The 16791-nt window shown below is 39.8% G+C and overlaps 1 protein-coding gene across 3 annotated transcripts in view; it reads left to right on the top strand.

The window, feature by feature from the left end:
- The window catches only part of KIAA1549L (KIAA1549 like), a 137275-nt gene that overhangs the window by 100387 nt on the left and 20097 nt on the right, over window positions 1–16791 (top strand). For all 3 annotated transcript variants that reach the window (XR_005106585.1, XM_037403159.1, XM_037403157.1), the window contains 3 exons: window positions 487–704; window positions 6661–6790; window positions 12130–12477. Coding sequence is in view for 2 of the 3 variants with exons in the window: in XM_037403159.1 (XP_037259056.1) it covers window positions 487–704; window positions 6661–6790; window positions 12130–12477 (696 nt within the window). In the remaining variant the exon portion in view is untranslated. The remainder of the gene's footprint in view (window positions 1–486; window positions 705–6660; window positions 6791–12129; window positions 12478–16791) is intronic.

The raw sequence follows: 16791 nt of genomic DNA, 5'->3' as shown, positions 1-16791 counted from the left end.
CATAAAAGATTTGTAAGGAAGCATATAAATAAAAGGAACATATGATGACATTTCACTGGAATTTTTTCCCCAGCCATCAGTGATGACTAATTTAAGTTTTTTGTGTGGTCAGGGGTGATGTCTCTCTACTTATGAGACCCTAGAAGAGTTTTCATCAGTGAGTTCTCCCCATGGTACCCAAAAGCCAGCATGGCGTTGGGTCATGGCAGTTGGCTAACATCATCGATGTTTTTCTTCCGTGGGTGTATCTGAGTCACTGTTGTAATGGTACATAGTTTTTAGGCTAAAATTATTTAACCATCTGTCAAGCCATAAAAATGCAGCGACTCTGTTCACTTGCAGTTCCTCGCTGCTTACAGATGGCATGGTGTGGTACAAAAATGCGCTCTGTAAAATGACACATACACCGCATCAAACACGCTCTGACAATATCGTTTGGAAGTAGCCAGTCTGGCACCATCCTTTAAATGTCTTTTTGCCTTTTAGGTAAACAAGGCTTTGAAGCAGAAGTCTGATATAGAGCACTACCGCAACAAGCTGCGCTTGAAAGCCAAGAGGAAGGGGTACTATGATTTCCCACAGGCTGATAACAGCAAGGGGCTGACAGAGAGAAAAAGGATGTACGAAAAAAACCAGAAAGAACTTGACCACATTTTGGATCCAGATGCAGATATCTCATCTCCGTTTGCTGAGCCTAAGAACAGGTGAGAATTTTTTATGTGCAGTTCTTCATCTGGGAGGAAAGTTGATGTCCAGGGGTTGTAGGGAATCAAAGGGGCCATTCTTAATGAGCCAACTGCTTGTTGCATGGTCAGCTGGCCCCTCCTACTTTATCAAGAAAATTCATATAACCTGTGATGATTTATGAAAGGTTGTCATCTGGTAAAACTGCAATGTGGTTAAAAAGAAAGTAATGGAAAGACAAAATAGTAAGGAGACTGTTGCAAATAGGGAACAGTTGCAAGACCTTGCGAGTCATTTTCCAAGTACGGTAAATATCAAAAGCATTACTACCACTTTTTCTAATACTGAGGGCGGGCTTAAGCCAGGAAGCTAGCATCTGCATTGGTTCTTTTCCAAAGTTCAGTGGTGGTATTATTTTGTCGTTATTTTTATCTGAATATAACCATTGCAGTAAGCACAAGGTAACCCAAGCAGTACATTGTCCCCGTGGCTCAGTAAGTCCTGCAGGGACAGTACCTGTAAGATTGTGTATGTACCCATTTCTGGTGATCTTCCTGTATCTCTAGCAGTGGAATTCATAATTTGCTCATCTGTGGCATGAAGCTGGCATATTGTGTAACAGTACCAATGTTTGATTAACACTTCAGTGTCTCTTGAGGATGGCACATCAGTAGTATTAATCTCCCTGTTTTAGAAACGAGGGGGGAGTGCACATGCTGATTCTGCCTGAGCCTGCTGTGGGTGGGTGGGTCCCCTGCTCTGTCGCTCTCTGAAAGACAAGTTGACACATTGAAAAGGGGAGATCACACCAGTCTTTACCCCAGGAATGGCACAGTATGCAGGTTCCTCTTCCTTTAGGGGTGGCAGAGGTGTGAAGGATTATAAGAGTGTACGTTTGCCATTGCACCTTGCACCATGAGAGCTCTGGTTCTTACTGTAATCAGGGTCCAGCAAGCAGTTGATCCAGGAGAGGAAAAGCGATACTGGAGTACATAGCCTCTGGAAATGGCCCTCATGCCTGGAGTTGCAATCTTGTGTATCCCATCTCCTGAGAAGTTCAGACCTAAGTTTTCCTATGAGCATAAATCACATCTGCAACCAAAGCATTGGTGGTGATGCAGTCTGCACACAGTGCAACTGCAGCAACTACCTGTAGAGAAATGAAGCTGGGTTAATTATCACTGACAATATACAGCTGTGGGTTGGCTGATGTAGATAAGGTGCAGCTGTGGCTGGTTCTGTTAAGAGGTCGGGCAGTCAACGAAGAGAGAGAGCAGCCAAGGAAGGGAGAGGAGGAAGAAGCAGAGAGCGAGCAAGCATGTGCCCTGGGTGAGGAGAGACTAGGATAAGGCAGCAGAGGGACTGGCTTGAAGAGTATGATGGTATGTGATGGCAAAAGACCTTGTTGCAGCTGGCTAGTTTGGAGAGTGCTGTGACGATTACCCTTGGGGCACAGGGATGAAAAACACTGTAATGGGGAATACAAAAGCAGTGTTGGCTCAGAATATGGGCAAAAGCTGTGATCAGATGAACTTCTTCAGGCCTGGAGTTAAATGACGGAGGGATAGTACCCTTGGTGGGCCATTTCCAAGGGTTGCACAGGTCAATGAAGTAAAAAGATGCCAACTTAATTGTATGTTATGTCCTTGCTGGAGAGTTTGGGGCATCGTTTCCTTGTGCAGCTTTCCAGTGAGGGAGGAATAAACTGCTCCGAGTGCACTGAAAAGGTAAGATACAGAACCCTCAGCACACAGGAGTCCTGCTCTGTCTGCACGAGTTGTCCAGAACATATAGATGGAACAGTAGAAACATTGCTATGACTGTGCTGTACGTATAGTGAGGGACTTTGGGTGTTTATCATATGTCACATGCCACGTAGGAAATGTTTAAAACATTACACATGAAGCTTTAATGATAGCCATCTGCTTTCTGTTAAATATACTGATGTTTGCTTGTTCATGTGCCGATGTGCTGAAAGGTCCTGGAATACATTTTTTTCTGCGTGTTTTCTAATGTGTTGTGTAAACCTGCCATAGTCTATTTGAGATAGTGATCACTGGCATGATATAAACTGCTTGAAGGCAGGTATGCTGCTGTGGAGGAATGATGTCGTTGTGTAGCTAAACCGTAAAAGGCTGACTGTCGGATTTACTGGTTAAATATATAGTCTATATCCCTACATAGGAAGGGAGAAGAACCATTTCTGACACAGATTTTGTAAAGGCACAAAGCATTTAATGAACTTTGCAGATGTTTGCAAACAAACCAATTCCAAAGTCTTTGCTAAAATTTCCATATGAGGACCAGGAACTGAACTTGGTATGCTGCAACACACTACAGCATTATTGTCTCCATTTTTCTAACTAACAATAAGGTGGCTAAAACGGCATACTGCTAGAGGAAAACCTGGAATAATATTGCAAGGTCATGTGGGTTTTGGTTATTGATGAATGAATCAATACAGTTGTATTTCTGTAATGAAATAAAATTGCTTTTAAAGCAATCTAGGTTAGGAAAAAATTGAAAAGATTTGATTTCTGACTTTTTCTGCTTTGAGTCATTGTTTATATCATTCTAGTTACAGAAATTAAAAACTGAAAAATTGCATTTTTTTTAAATAATATCACTTTAAGTGTAAGTCAAAGATTTCAAAATTTCTAGGGAAAAGGCCTGTTACACTCTTTCCTGCTTTGTATATATTCCACTAACTTATATCACATTATTACATTTCCAAAATGTATTGGAAAATAAAGATGCCGTTGATTACATTACTCAAGATCACCTTTACATTTTGGATTTGTTTTAAATTGTATTTAAAAGTGATTTACTACACTGCTACTAAATAATTTGATTTTTTTCAAGAACAAACAGCTTTGTGCCCTTAGTACCTTTGAGCCTTCTGTACCGTCAAATTAATGTTGTAAAATGTTCCAGTTGTGTTCCTGGAAGGCACTTGCTAACCCATTTGGATGCCAGTTGTTAGTGTTCATACCTCCTTTCTCATTAGTAAAACTTTTTAAGATGAGCTAATTGGCAATCTCAAGGCAATTTTAAAAAGATTACTGATGATACCCACTATTCTGGGAATTTCTTTAATAGTTTGTAATCGGGTCAAGAATCTGCATTTATTGGAGAGCTGTATATTTGAATCCCTTAGAAAATATATCACAACTGCATCAACTCAGTATTTATGGACCTATTGTAAAACACATATGAAATTTTAGAGATCTTTACTGTAGGAACATAAAGATTGTCAGATCTGATTATACTCTAGCATAACCTAGTTCCCCACGTTTTCTGGTGATACAGACAGTATAGTCTTGGAAGAAACGAGACAAGATACTTAAGTTTCCCCTATAAAAATAATATTAAGTAAATTAATTTCAAAACCTCTGCTTGTTTTCTGCTTGGGCAGTGCCTTTCAGAATTTCAAACGTGCACACAGAGATTTGTAATTAAAAGTCACACATCAGTTTTTGAAAGTCACCTTAAAATTAAGCATATGCCTGAGTACTTGGTTTAATCAGAAGTGTGAAAGTGATACTTTTTTTGTCCTACCTTTTATCCTGTCTGATCATGTAAATGTCTGCCTTTCTGGATTTCTGCAAACCATTTTCTGCTGCTCTAATCTTGTCAAGGCAAAAAGTTCTGTTAACCAAATCTGTAATATCTGAAGAATTCTTTCTTCTTATCAGTGAATTCATTTGGACTGTGTGGTCTTAATTTCATTGATGGCTCTTGAGAAGTTAAACCATGAAATCTTTGTAATTGCTGAATGGAACAGCTGCTTAACAAGGTTTGCTCTTATGTGACTTACAGAAATGGTGCTAGCTTTTCAGTATCTCAAATATTGTAGTAGATCTCTGTAATCAGATCAGGCAACCCCCTATGTTTCAAACTCTGGAGACCTTATTTTTACCCTGCTTGTTAATTCAAACAGAGCTGTCAGCCACAGGCTCACTTAATTTTAATGCAAACATTTTTTTGGCCTTAAATCAAATCTTAGCACTAGATTGCATTTTTCTCTCAAGTTACCTGGCAAGTGTAGGATAATGTTGGAAAAGTCACCCAAGCCTCCTCCCTTCAATAGCCACCTTCCAAATTTCTGCTTTCAACTCTTTTTCTGATTCCCACAGACTTATCAATCAGGGCTGACAGGCTGTTGTGCTCTGACTGATGCTTATTGCCTTTGAAATCGCCCCACCACTGTGCTGAGCCCCCTACCACAGCAGCAATCTTTTGCTAATGTTTGATTGAAGGGCAAAACGTGCTGTAATTTTTGAACATTCCTAATGTAAAAATGTACTTGGATGAGTGTGATACAATAAGGAAGTTTTTACTTTCTCCTGAATAACTGAACAAAATAATGTTGTGTGTCCACAACATTACTACAACATGATTGTTTGGGTAGTGCTAGTTACCGGAGACGACCTTTTGGAAACAAAGAGTAAATGTGTTCCCAGTCAGTCTGTGAGGGTTAGTTGAGAGCTGCTGGCTTCAAGTGCCAGAGGAAGGGACAATATATCCTGGCAGGTATAGATAGCTGTCCATCTGACCGAAGTGCAGACGCTGAAGAATCAGTTCACTTCAAAATCCATGTTGTTACACCTTGGCTCTATCTCTTACTATTGTCCGCTGTGTGTAGCAGCCAGGGCTGGTCCGGTGGGCTCCAGCTCGTGTTGGGGATCTGTCTGATAGCACGATAAAAGTATTCAGGTGTAAATTATACACTGCAAGCTGAGACTGCAAGTGTGAATTCAGACATAATAGTGCAACTTCTCTTACTTCACTATGAGCATCATCAGGTCCCTCGTGCAAAAAAAACCAACGTGCAAACGTGTTAGATGGTCTGACCAACTTTTAATATTTGAAAGGAGTAATTGCAAAAAGCAGAAAAATAGGGTGGCTAGGCAAGGATAACTTTATGTCAGGCTCTAACAAGAGTGTAATTATTGTGTTAATGAAACTGGCATGCCATTATTCAATCTGTTATTGATCTACAATGGGAGGAGTCCTTCTCTGGGATAGGCAAGAAAATGACTAATGGCCAGATGTACCACGAGAACAATGTCTCCTAAACTGTTCTGGTTTAGATGTAGGCTTCTTAAAAGATGCAGCTTGATGAAACATGAAGTTCCTGTATCATGATTTGGCCACCACTCCTGAAGAGTTTATGTAGCTATGTTCGGTACCTTACAGAGGAATTCTGTTATTTGGTTTTGTATAGCTAATAACAAGGGAAGAATAAGTTGCATTGAAAGGATTACAGGATATTTCGGGTAGTGATTTATGTGCTGTCTTTCTATTACACTGGCTTCCCCTTGCTTCTGAGCACACAGGGACGAAAGCTGCACACCTAGGGATGCCTTTGCCCCAGTGCTGCTCAGAGCTGTGCTGGAAGTGGCTTAACCCCAGGGAGTATGGCTCTCCGAGCTGCGGGCAGTTATCAAACAGGGCATTTAAAAACAGCACCATGCAGGCAGTTCCCTCCCACTCCTGTCTCTCTTCCTGTTTGCTTTGCTGGGTGTTTGCTGAGGTGGAATGTTATTCTGCTTCCCTCTTGTCGTTCAGAATCAGCAACCAAGATCTCTGCTCCCCATTTGAGTGTGTGGAAGGTCCAAATATATTTTTTTTTATAATAGCTCCTGTTTATTTTTTATGAATTTAAATCATATCAGCTGAGGTTAAAAGGGTTCTGATATCTTCCTGGGACACATTTCATTTGATAAGCTCCCACATATGATGTCCATGTTTTTTACGTAGCTTTATTTTCTTTAACAATAAACAAAATTAATGATCTCTTAATAAGGGTACTGATTTCTAGCATCTTCATATACAAAGAAAGAAAATCCTATAATAAAGTGGTCCTGTTATGAGCCTCATCATTTTAGAATAAAGGTAAGTATTGAAAACTACTGCCTGTTGTTTTTTTTCTTTTCTTTTTGTTTTACTCTTTTCTTGTTTCATGTTTTCTAGGCAGCCGCTGAAGAGCTCAGTATACAGAAGCAGGCAGTCTTTGAACAGTCCTAGCCCAGGAGAAACTGAGATGGATCTTCTTGTGACTCGAGAAAGACCAAGACGTGGAATCCGTAACAGTGGATATGATGTAAGTTTATCAGAACTTTCACTTAGCAGTGAAATTTGCTCAGCAAAGTCTTAACTTACTCCTAAACCCAGGTAACTATCAATAAGCTACAAGCCAGAGTACCATTGGGTATTTAACTTTACAGTACTTTATGTGCACTAAGCATCCTGAAAGAAGCTCAGGATACTCAGAGCACAGATTCCTTCACTTACTTAGTAGCTGTACATCAATTTACAGTCTGACATGCAAACAAAACCTTTGCCGTGAAACCCATTATTTGCCAAAGTATTGAATTTTGAGTTTAGATAGCTCTAAGTGTGCAGCCACTCACATGATAGTGAGGTTTTTTTCATTGCAATTAAAATCCTCTGTTTGTTCTGTACCCTGGTGCTGCTCTCTTGGTTCAGAAGGTTGAACAACCAACCTCTGGGAATTTCTTTGAAGTCCAGATGTCAGTGCTTTGTGGAAATCCCCTAGGAACAGATATTGTCCTCTTACTACCTCAGAACCTGGCAGAGTTTTGCATAGGGAAAAACCAGCCAGAAGAGATGCTGGTTTATGGTCCAAGGAACTCACGCAGCCAACACAGGGCAGAGAAATTGTCTTGTGCAGTCTGAACACACACTGGGCACAAGCTGATGTTGCGTGGATCCAGAATGAGGATAAAACCAGCCCTCCCACTGGGGTAATGCAGACTTTGTCAATCCTTCATCACGTGTAGAAAATGCTGCATCTCAGCCATCCGTGAAGATCAGTCCCTAGCAAAGGTCTAAACTGTTCTGGGAAATAATGGAGTTCATTTGGTGATTGTTCATCCTCCAAACTCTGTAGGTGACAAGCATTGGGGCGGGGGGGGGGGGGGGGGGAGGGGGCTTCATTGCCAACTGTCTCAGCTTCCAGGGTGTGTTTTTAGCAAGATGAAGGAAAGTACCGAGGTCAGGGGATGTGTTCAGGGAAGTTTAAACCTTTGGCAGAATTCTTTGGGGCATGTTGTAACGTCATGTTTCTTAAATTATTTCCTGCATTTGGACACTTCCCATCAGGGCGCATGAGTCACGTGGCGCCATGGAAGCGGGATGACTAGTTCACTGCTTTGAGGCATTAGAACCTATAGTTGCAAGAAGAAAAGTATAACCTGTTGAAATAGGTTTTTCATTGTGCAAAAAGGTCTCCCCCCTTTATTTTTTGATCTTTCTTAGATAAAACCACTGTCAAGCCAGCCTTCCCTCAATATCCTGAAGATATTCCCTCAATATCCTTCAAGAAAGCAAGGGATTCTTTTTAAAATGCTAATAAAAATTAGTTTTTCATAGGTGATATTTTCCTGAAATTAATGTAGAAAATACTCTGGGAGCAGGCATGGCCTCCTGCTCTTAGTTCAAAATTAATATGCCATAGTTAGAAGATTTAAAAAATATATTTTAATGTATTGCGTATACTATATACAATGTAGATTTTAAAGAAAATTTCTTGAAAACCTTGAAAGTAGATTAATGAATTTATGCAGACTCTGAAATGTCCTAAAATAATTACAAACTCTGAGTTCTGTGCACATCACATGCAAGTTTGCTTTCACCTTTCTTTTAGCGAGCTTCTCTGCGGCACAGTCTTTTTTACCACTAAGCTACATAAAATTCCTTTTGCCCAGTGCACTGCGGGTTCACGGTAGTGCACCTCTTCTCATGCTCAATGTGTGTCCTGTCTGAAAGTGGAAAATTGCCAGGGAAAATGGGACAGGATATTGAAATTTAGTTCCCAAGCCTCAGCTTGCAGCGTGGGCTGCTCTCCCTCCCTCCTGTTGGAGGCTCCTCAGGCTCAGTCTCCCAGGATACCCATGGGCGGGCACCTAAATCTATATTTATGCACGGAATTCAGATGGATCTCACAAGTGATGCAACTAAACACCTCTGGAAACCTGACCTCTGAAAATGGGTGGAAAAGGGCAGGCTCTGAAAAAGGGCTGGTTTGTGTGCCATTCTTACATCTTTCTAGTAACATCTGGTACCATTTTTTGACATCCACTTTGTCGTTCTAAAGGTTCCAACCTTCTTGACTCCTGCTCACCTCTTCCTCTCAGTATGCTATTCAGCAAGTCCTGCCAGTGAAATTCTTATTTTATGAGCGGTTCTGGATAATTAAATTTATGGCTCAAATAGCTCATGTTATCTTCAAGTCATGAGACTTTGGTTTTGAGCTGTTACCAGTATGCCCAGGTTATCTCTTGAGTTTTATCTTCCCAGCAGTATATGTTTTTTTAAATTTTTTATTTTTGAGAAAAGAGACTAAAATCCCCTGGATTCTTTAAGAAAACTCCTTAAGAACTGCTATACTAATATGCATAACCAAATAATGAGAATTTATGATCTGCATGATTTTAGCTTTGACTTTCAAATATGAGAGGGAAGTAAGAACTCAGCAATCTGCCATTCCACAGTACTAACTTGTTATTTATGTATTTCTGGTTCCCCTTACAAAACAACTTTCTAGTATTTCAATTATGGTTTTCTAAAAATATATTTTTTTCTAAATTCTGAAAAGATTCCCTATGATGATTTTTTTGTTATATTTTTCTGAATCATGGTTCTGTTTCTTAGAGCTAAAACCTAGTCAGGGTAGAAGGTCAACAGCTACCTACCTGTCCATATAGAATAAGTAGCTTTTGTTTTTTTATTGGAGCATGCATTCTACTGTTTGATGTTCTGAGTATATTATTTGCCTTTACAGCACCTTTTAAAAATGGATTATTATTGAACATTACCTATCTTTCAATTGTAAATAACCCCAACGGGGTTTATTGACATCACCCTCACCTAGGAAGTAGATTAAGGAGACTTTATTAACAAGTTTATTTCCAACATGTTCACAGACAATTGTGAGTAGAGCAAATGCTATAACGAGATTCTAGAACCTTTAGACTGCTAATGAGCTTTATACTAGGGCAGAAAATATGTAGGCTGGTTTTTGTGTAAGAGGAAGAAAATGACCTTATACATAGCTAAGAGATCAATATTCAAAAGAATTTACTGGTATAATTTTATTGATATAGTTAAATTTTGCAACTCCTCAAAAAGCTTATGGATTAATGTTCACATGAAGAATTTGACACAGTTGCGGCAGCAGAGTTACGCCAGAAGTGTGCAAAGTCTGTCTCTTGGTACAGGATTTTCTTTTCCTCCTTCATGTAATTCATTCCTTGTATTGTACAGTAACTATGTATGAACAATATGTGCATTTTTATAATGGCATCTATTTATGATACTTACATTTTTCAATTGATAGGAAAGCAACTGACATACATCAGAAAGTGATAGGATGGATTGAAATAAATTCTAAAGCTTGAGGAAAAGTAATGATCACCAGTCTCCTCCAAAATCTTCATGTCAACTTTTATATTGATAAATCAACACTGACTTAATGCTGACTGTTAACATGCATCCTTTATTCATACGATATATTTTAGACATTCTGTAGAGGTCTAATGGCTTCACCAAGGAGCTGTAGTAGGGAACCTGATTTATTTCAGCATTGGGTACTAATAGGTCTCTTGTGGGATTCCATTTGCTGACATTTTTACAGGCATGAGGAAATAGAACCATCTTTATTAATCATCCAGTTGGGACAATATAATTTCAGAAGCTCTTTCGTTGCGCTTATGCGAACTACATTGCATTTTATAGTCGGGCTTCTAAAACTTATCTGATTTTTATTTACTGTAACAACAGAATCCAAATGCAGGAAGAAAATTCAGGGAAACTATTTAGTTGTATATTTCCTACAGAGTTTTTCAGCTTACGATAACTGTGCAGTTACCTTGCTTCTCCCCCAATCTGATGTGTTTGCCACTTAGGAAGCCTGAAGCTGGGTTTGTGGTTTTGAATTTGGATAATATACTGTAAAACTATAACCATATAAATTATGGTTAAACTCTAGTATGCAAATGATTAATTATTGCCTTAATTTTCCTTTTTCAATGCTGTATTTTCATTAAGTAGCAGGATAATAGCTATACTTGTAACAGCTAAGAGAAAACAAATTAAGATCTTTTATTTAAATTTATTGCCAGTCTTTAGGCTAACCACGTAACTCTTCTCTGAATGGCTGATAACTGAAAAAGAAAGTCAGTTTTATATTTTCCTCTGCAAATGAAGAAATACATACTATGATTGTCCTATAGTACCTATGGCCATATGTAGTTTGCAAAAGGTTGGCAGCCCAGCTGCTTATTTAGTCAGGTGTAGAAAAGCACTATTACATGGAAAAAAAAGTATGCCACAGTAGGAGCTACAGAGGACTCAAATTACCAGGATAGTGCTGGAATTATAAATAAGAACATCTTGTTGTATTCTTTTATTTGTGGCTATTTAAAATGCTAACACAATTCTAACCACATGCTATATATAGGAGGAGGTACATATCCTATTTTTCATTCCACTTATCCTAGCATCTTAAATACATTATACTGATATTTAAAGAATTATAAGGAATTGGTTGCTTTTTCAGGTTGCCCGTTTAAAATGTATTTTTTAAAACTATAGGCTGTAAAACTAATCTTACAGAAAATGGATTCTTAGGCATTTCACTGTCAAGTTCTTACAATATGATGATTTTTTTTTTCTGTCTTGGAGTTACAAGCAAAAAAAAACAGGGGGGGGTGATTTCTGTTTGTACTTCTCTGCAGAAGGAATTACCCTAGAGGTAACTCTTCAAGTTAAGCTGCCCAAGTACCATCTGCTCAGTAGAGTATGTGCTTCATTCACTGTTTACACATTAGTTTTGGATAAATTGCTGTGTAACTAGTGTGCAGTGGCTAGGTAAGGCAACTGAGCTGGTTTAGGATAATTTCTGCAAGGGACACAACGTAATTTCTGGTGGCCTTGTTAGTGGTCCTCACTGGGTTAGAAAGTTCAGGAAAACTCCTGAAGTTTAATTCTTCTGAAATCTTAATGTGTGAGAAGGGACAAAACTATTTCAGTCTCTGTAGCTGTAACAAGTGGTCCCTTGTAAGGGGTCCCTCGTAGTGATGGTACTATTTAGGAAGCCACACTCCTCCTGGCACAGTTGTACTCCCATTGATACCAAGAAAATAATTTAAACATTAATTCTAATTGTTTTTACGTGAATCACTGACGATTTAATTGAGTGTCCCTGCTAGTTTTTGCAGCAAACAATGTAGCATATAAAAGGCTATTGTACTCGCCTGCATCATATCACTCCTTTGCAATATCTGTCATGTGTCTATATTGTCACAATTCCTGACTTTGTGTATGTTACATCTGTGTTTGAGAATGTTTTGTATGAAGCAGCACAAATACTGTCTTGTAAAGCTTTTTATGTATACGTGCTTTTATTCCATCCAACAGACTGAGCCTGAAATTATAGAAGAAACAAATGTTGACCGTGTCAACGAGCCTCGGAGTTACACCAGGTCCCGTCAGGCTAAAGGCCACTCGGAGACCTCAACTTTAAGTTCTCAGCCCTCCATTGATGAGGTTCGCCAGCAGATGCATATGCTCTTGGAAGAGGCTTTCAGCCTGGCCTCTGCGGGCCACGGAGGACAGAGCAGGCAGGAGGCGTACAGCTCAGCACCGCACTTGCCCTACTCAGAGGTTGTGACCAGTGCTCCTGGTACCATGACCCGACCTAGAGGGGGGGTACAGTGGGTACCCACTTACAGACCAGAAATGTATCAGTACAGTTTACCAAGACCAGTAAGTGAAACTTCTCTTTAGTACACTGTATCGTCATAAAGATATTTCTACTCTGAGACACTTTTTTTTTTTTTAAGGAGTAGCCCTGTTTCTGTGCTTAAAACCAGATGTGAAGCCATGCCTACAGTAAATATGTATGTGTAGCGGGCTGGATGTATGTATGCTTACCCATACTCATCTCTTGCAGGAAGACTCAGTACCTACTTTAGCAGCAAGGTTGTCTTGTCTAAATTGTGCTTGAAAGAATAGGCTGCACTGAGCTCCAGGCTGTTCAACAGGTCAAGAACCTGTTTGTCTGCCGCCTCCTATTCACGAGTGCATACTGGGAAGCAATCTGGTTTTGTAGAACAGCTATGGAGGCAGCTGGGTATGAAGCACTCAACAGTTCTGCATGAGGCCCGTCATTGAAGAGCATCATCGCAAGAGTGAACCAAGTGTAAAAATCAGTGACCTGAAACGTGGGCTGTTACTGTCAGCCTTGCAGTCACAGCTATAGACCTGGGGCTCCAGAGGGCTTGATTCCACGGGTTTCTTGGTTGACCTTATGTAAGTCACTCTGTCCTCTACTTTCTAGCTTCCAATTGCGGCTTACATGTCTTTACCTCAGAGAAATAATAAATGAATTAAGAACTTAAATCCGTGGGTGGAAATTGTTAATGGAATTCTATAGGTTTGTAGCTAGCAGGCACGGTAGCACTGCATGCACCCTCAGCATGTGAAACTACCCCTGAATTTCCACATACTGTATTGTGAAACTCGACAAAGTATTTTCCTTCTTATATGTCAGATACAAATCTCAACCGGGGAAGATTGCTTCCAGGTGAGAAATAGCCCATGAATATCAGTGTAAAAAGTTGTTCTTTTTAAGGCTTTTGGTTGGAAACAAACATTTCTTTGAAAGAATGCATTTCAAATTGAGTCCCTTACTCTGCTTGGAATAAAAGGGTAATGCAGAAAAATGTCCTCAGTTCAAAATAGTTATTACTATGACTTCCTTCCATGATAATAAAAAATACATTAAGGGGTGCTGTTTCTGAACTATTCTGAGTGTATCTGAAAGCCAGTGCCACTGCCTGCAAAGGTTCAGGCTGGTGCTATTTAAATCATGCTAAAGGTTATTTCTGGCACTTTGAAATTGGTCCAATGAACTTCATAGACCATATAATTGTATTTTATGGTTAGAATTTGATTACAAGCTTAAGAGACAGCTAATGGGTAGTCAAATTGCTTTGACACCTCAGAGAGTCTTTCTAAAATGAAATTAAAAATCTCATATGGCAACAGTTTTTTTAAAAAATGTAATAGCCAAACATTTTTGGTGAGTGCTTCACTGTTTTCTTTCTAAGACTTATTACTCTTCTAAATCATCTGTGTGTTTAAGACCTAAAGCACTTGCTTATCTTTCTGGCATTTTGAAGGTAGTGTTAAAAAATTCCCTGGAGGTAGTTGATTGGCACAGGTTAGGATAGACACAGGCTGCCAGGCTTTGGATAAGGGCTGTTAATTCATAGTTTTCTGCATATCAGTTTCACAAATATAAGCTGTACTTTAACCACACAATTTACTGGTTTGTTCTCAAATGGGGATGGAGGACTGGAATTGAAAATATGCAGCTGAGACGTGTGATCTGTGGGTAGGGAAAATGTGGAATTACTGCTCTCAGCACCTTAGCAGCTGTTTGCTTGCCCACGATGCCTTTGCTTGGCAGCTCTGGGGGAGATGCTGTGATGGGGAGTGCTCAGGAGTGGGCTGGCGGACACGTAGAGAAGGTGTCCTGGCTCACTGAGCTGAGGGGTGGGTGAGCAGCCTCCGGCAGCTTTGGGGATGAGAGGTACCTGAGCACTGGGATGTTTGTTCTATGGGGCAGGATGCTACCTCTGCAAACCAAAAATTATTCATTTTTGCCCTTTCTTAAAATTCACTTCTTAGGGGCAATTAAAAGTAAACATTAATAATGCTATTATAATTTGTAATCTGGATTCAAGAGCATTTTGCCTGCTCAGATGCAGATATTATTTGCAGACCCAATGGTAAAGCCACAAGGCAAGTATAAAGGTCTTCGGTTCATCACTCTCTTCTGAGATCTGGCTCTTCGCAGTCCAGTTACATGAGAATAAACTTTTTACAACAACCCACAAACTTTCCAGTAACTTAAGTCCATATTTAGGTTTTATGAAACCTATTGCAAAGGCATTTAATAGGCAGTAGAAGTGCTGCATAAGCACTGTACAGACATGCTCTACCTTTATAAAGCACAAATGGTAAACTGACTGAGGCAAGACGGCAAAAAATATGCATGCAAATCTCCATCTCAGGGTTCGTCTCTGTTGCGAAGTATTTGTGCCATATCCTTTCAGGGGTATCAGAACCACTCTTCAGGTCGATGTTACTTCAGGTCTCCTCCAAGTTGTGGACCTTTGATTTTTTTTTGCAGTCAACTTCTTGGCTAGTCCCACTGTCAAACAGTTGTTTATCTCTTCAGAGCATGCATGCATCTTCTTTTTCCTATTCCTTTTTCTTATCCCTTCTGAGGCCTTCTGTGTTGTTTTGTTGTTTGGTTTTTTTGTTGGTTTTTTTTTTTTTTTTTTTTTTTTACAAGCTAACATTAATACCTAAATTATCTGTAGCTCTTGTGAGGGAATGCCTGTTTGCCAAACTGCCCAGGGGTGACCTGTGATAACAGAATTCCTTCATACGGGGCTCGTGCCTTCTGCTGGCAGAGAAAAGCTAGTAAAATGCAAGCTCTTAGTGTTGTTCTGGAGCCTCCAGAAATGGGTTGAGCAACACTTGGCTGGGTCCTCGTCATCCAGCTGGTATGCTGCGACCGAAGGATGGAGTTATAGCTCGGGTGTATAACACAAGCCTAACTGCTGGAGTTGTGCTGTGGCAGATCATGTTAGTGTTTTGGAAATTCACACAGCTGAGTTGAGCAGAGGGCTATGGCCAGGGGAAAAAAAACCTCTTTGTTACAAGGCTGGATCAGTTCCCATCTCTCCTTAGTGCTCTGGAAAAAGGAGTTAGAGTGACAGAGCTCTGTGTCCCAAGGTGAGACCTAGCACAGTCCAGCAGGCACTGATGGACATGCTTGCAGGCTGAGTCACTGGTAACATATCCTCAGCTTCTCTTCACTTCCTTTCATTTAACAGAGGTAAAGCGAGAGTATTTTACTAAAGTTCAGCCACTTCCAGTAACAGTTACTAAACTACAGTACAAAACAGGTCAGCTAGCAAAGCAAACCCAAATCTAGCTGAAATGGATATGTGCATTATTCCTGGTTTGCCATTTAATAATCAGTTAAATGATTCAATGAGTATGCAGAGACACAACCCTTTAAATTCCTATGGTGAGACATAAGGAGATGGATATTTCTGTAATCAGAAGGCAACATTGAAGAATTTCACCCAAGACAAATATGTAAGTTAGAAGTGATAAAAATATTTTAATACTGCAACCGGGAAATGTAGCCTTAAAGTGAAATGTAAAGTTTTTCCTTTAGACTTTAGTCTAAGCGTGTGCTGATTTAACTTTTCTTTCCTGCATCCCAACAGGCGGTACCTTAGACTTTTGTGGGTTGTAGAAGACACTGGTGCAGGTGTCTGCTGGTGGCTGGACCTTACCTTCCAGAGGGTTGGGTTGTATGTCTCCTGGGCCCAAAGGCTGACGTTTCTCTGCTATACTGCACCTATTGATTTTTCAAATTTTTCACTGGTTTGCTTTTGAAATGGTCAGTGTTTGAGTCATAACAGGTACCTTCACTGGCATTTGTTCCTGAAAGGGTGGCATGGGGTCTGCCGTCTGGGACCTGTGCAGTCTGTCCTGAATCTCAAGTTTGATTACATCTGCCAATGACTGTTACAGCCTTTGTATTATATGAGTCCTCACATTTTAACAAAATAGAGTTTGGAATACATGCAGAATGTTTCTCTTTTTTAGGTTGTTTTGGGTTTTGGTCGAGTTTTTTTGGTGAGCAACAAAAGTGCTGCAACTTTTTTTTTTTAAAGGATAAACTCATTTTGAAGAATAAAATTAGGCAAATTTGCTGTGAAATCAGCTGGTTTGGATTTTTTCTGATTTGATTTAAAACAGTATGAATTGCGCTGAAGTGACTTTGTTTCTACAATCGTGCCGGTTGGCCTAGAACCTAAGGGCTCATCTGCATCTGTAACAGGCCTCTATAGTAAAACCTCCGTTTAATTTAGCCTCTGAACATTTTTTTCCCATTTGTGTTGCATGCATGACAACACTAATGCTCCAACCCATTGGAGAAATTCTAGAAATTTGGAGAAATTTTATTGGAATTCCCCTTTGTAACTG

This window comes from Falco rusticolus, chromosome 10, assembly GCF_015220075.1.
Source record: "Falco rusticolus isolate bFalRus1 chromosome 10, bFalRus1.pri, whole genome shotgun sequence".
NCBI classification, from domain to species: Eukaryota; Metazoa; Chordata; class Aves; order Falconiformes; family Falconidae; genus Falco; species Falco rusticolus.
Note: the sequence above shows the minus strand (reverse complement) of the source record. Positions and strands in the feature narration are given on the sequence as shown.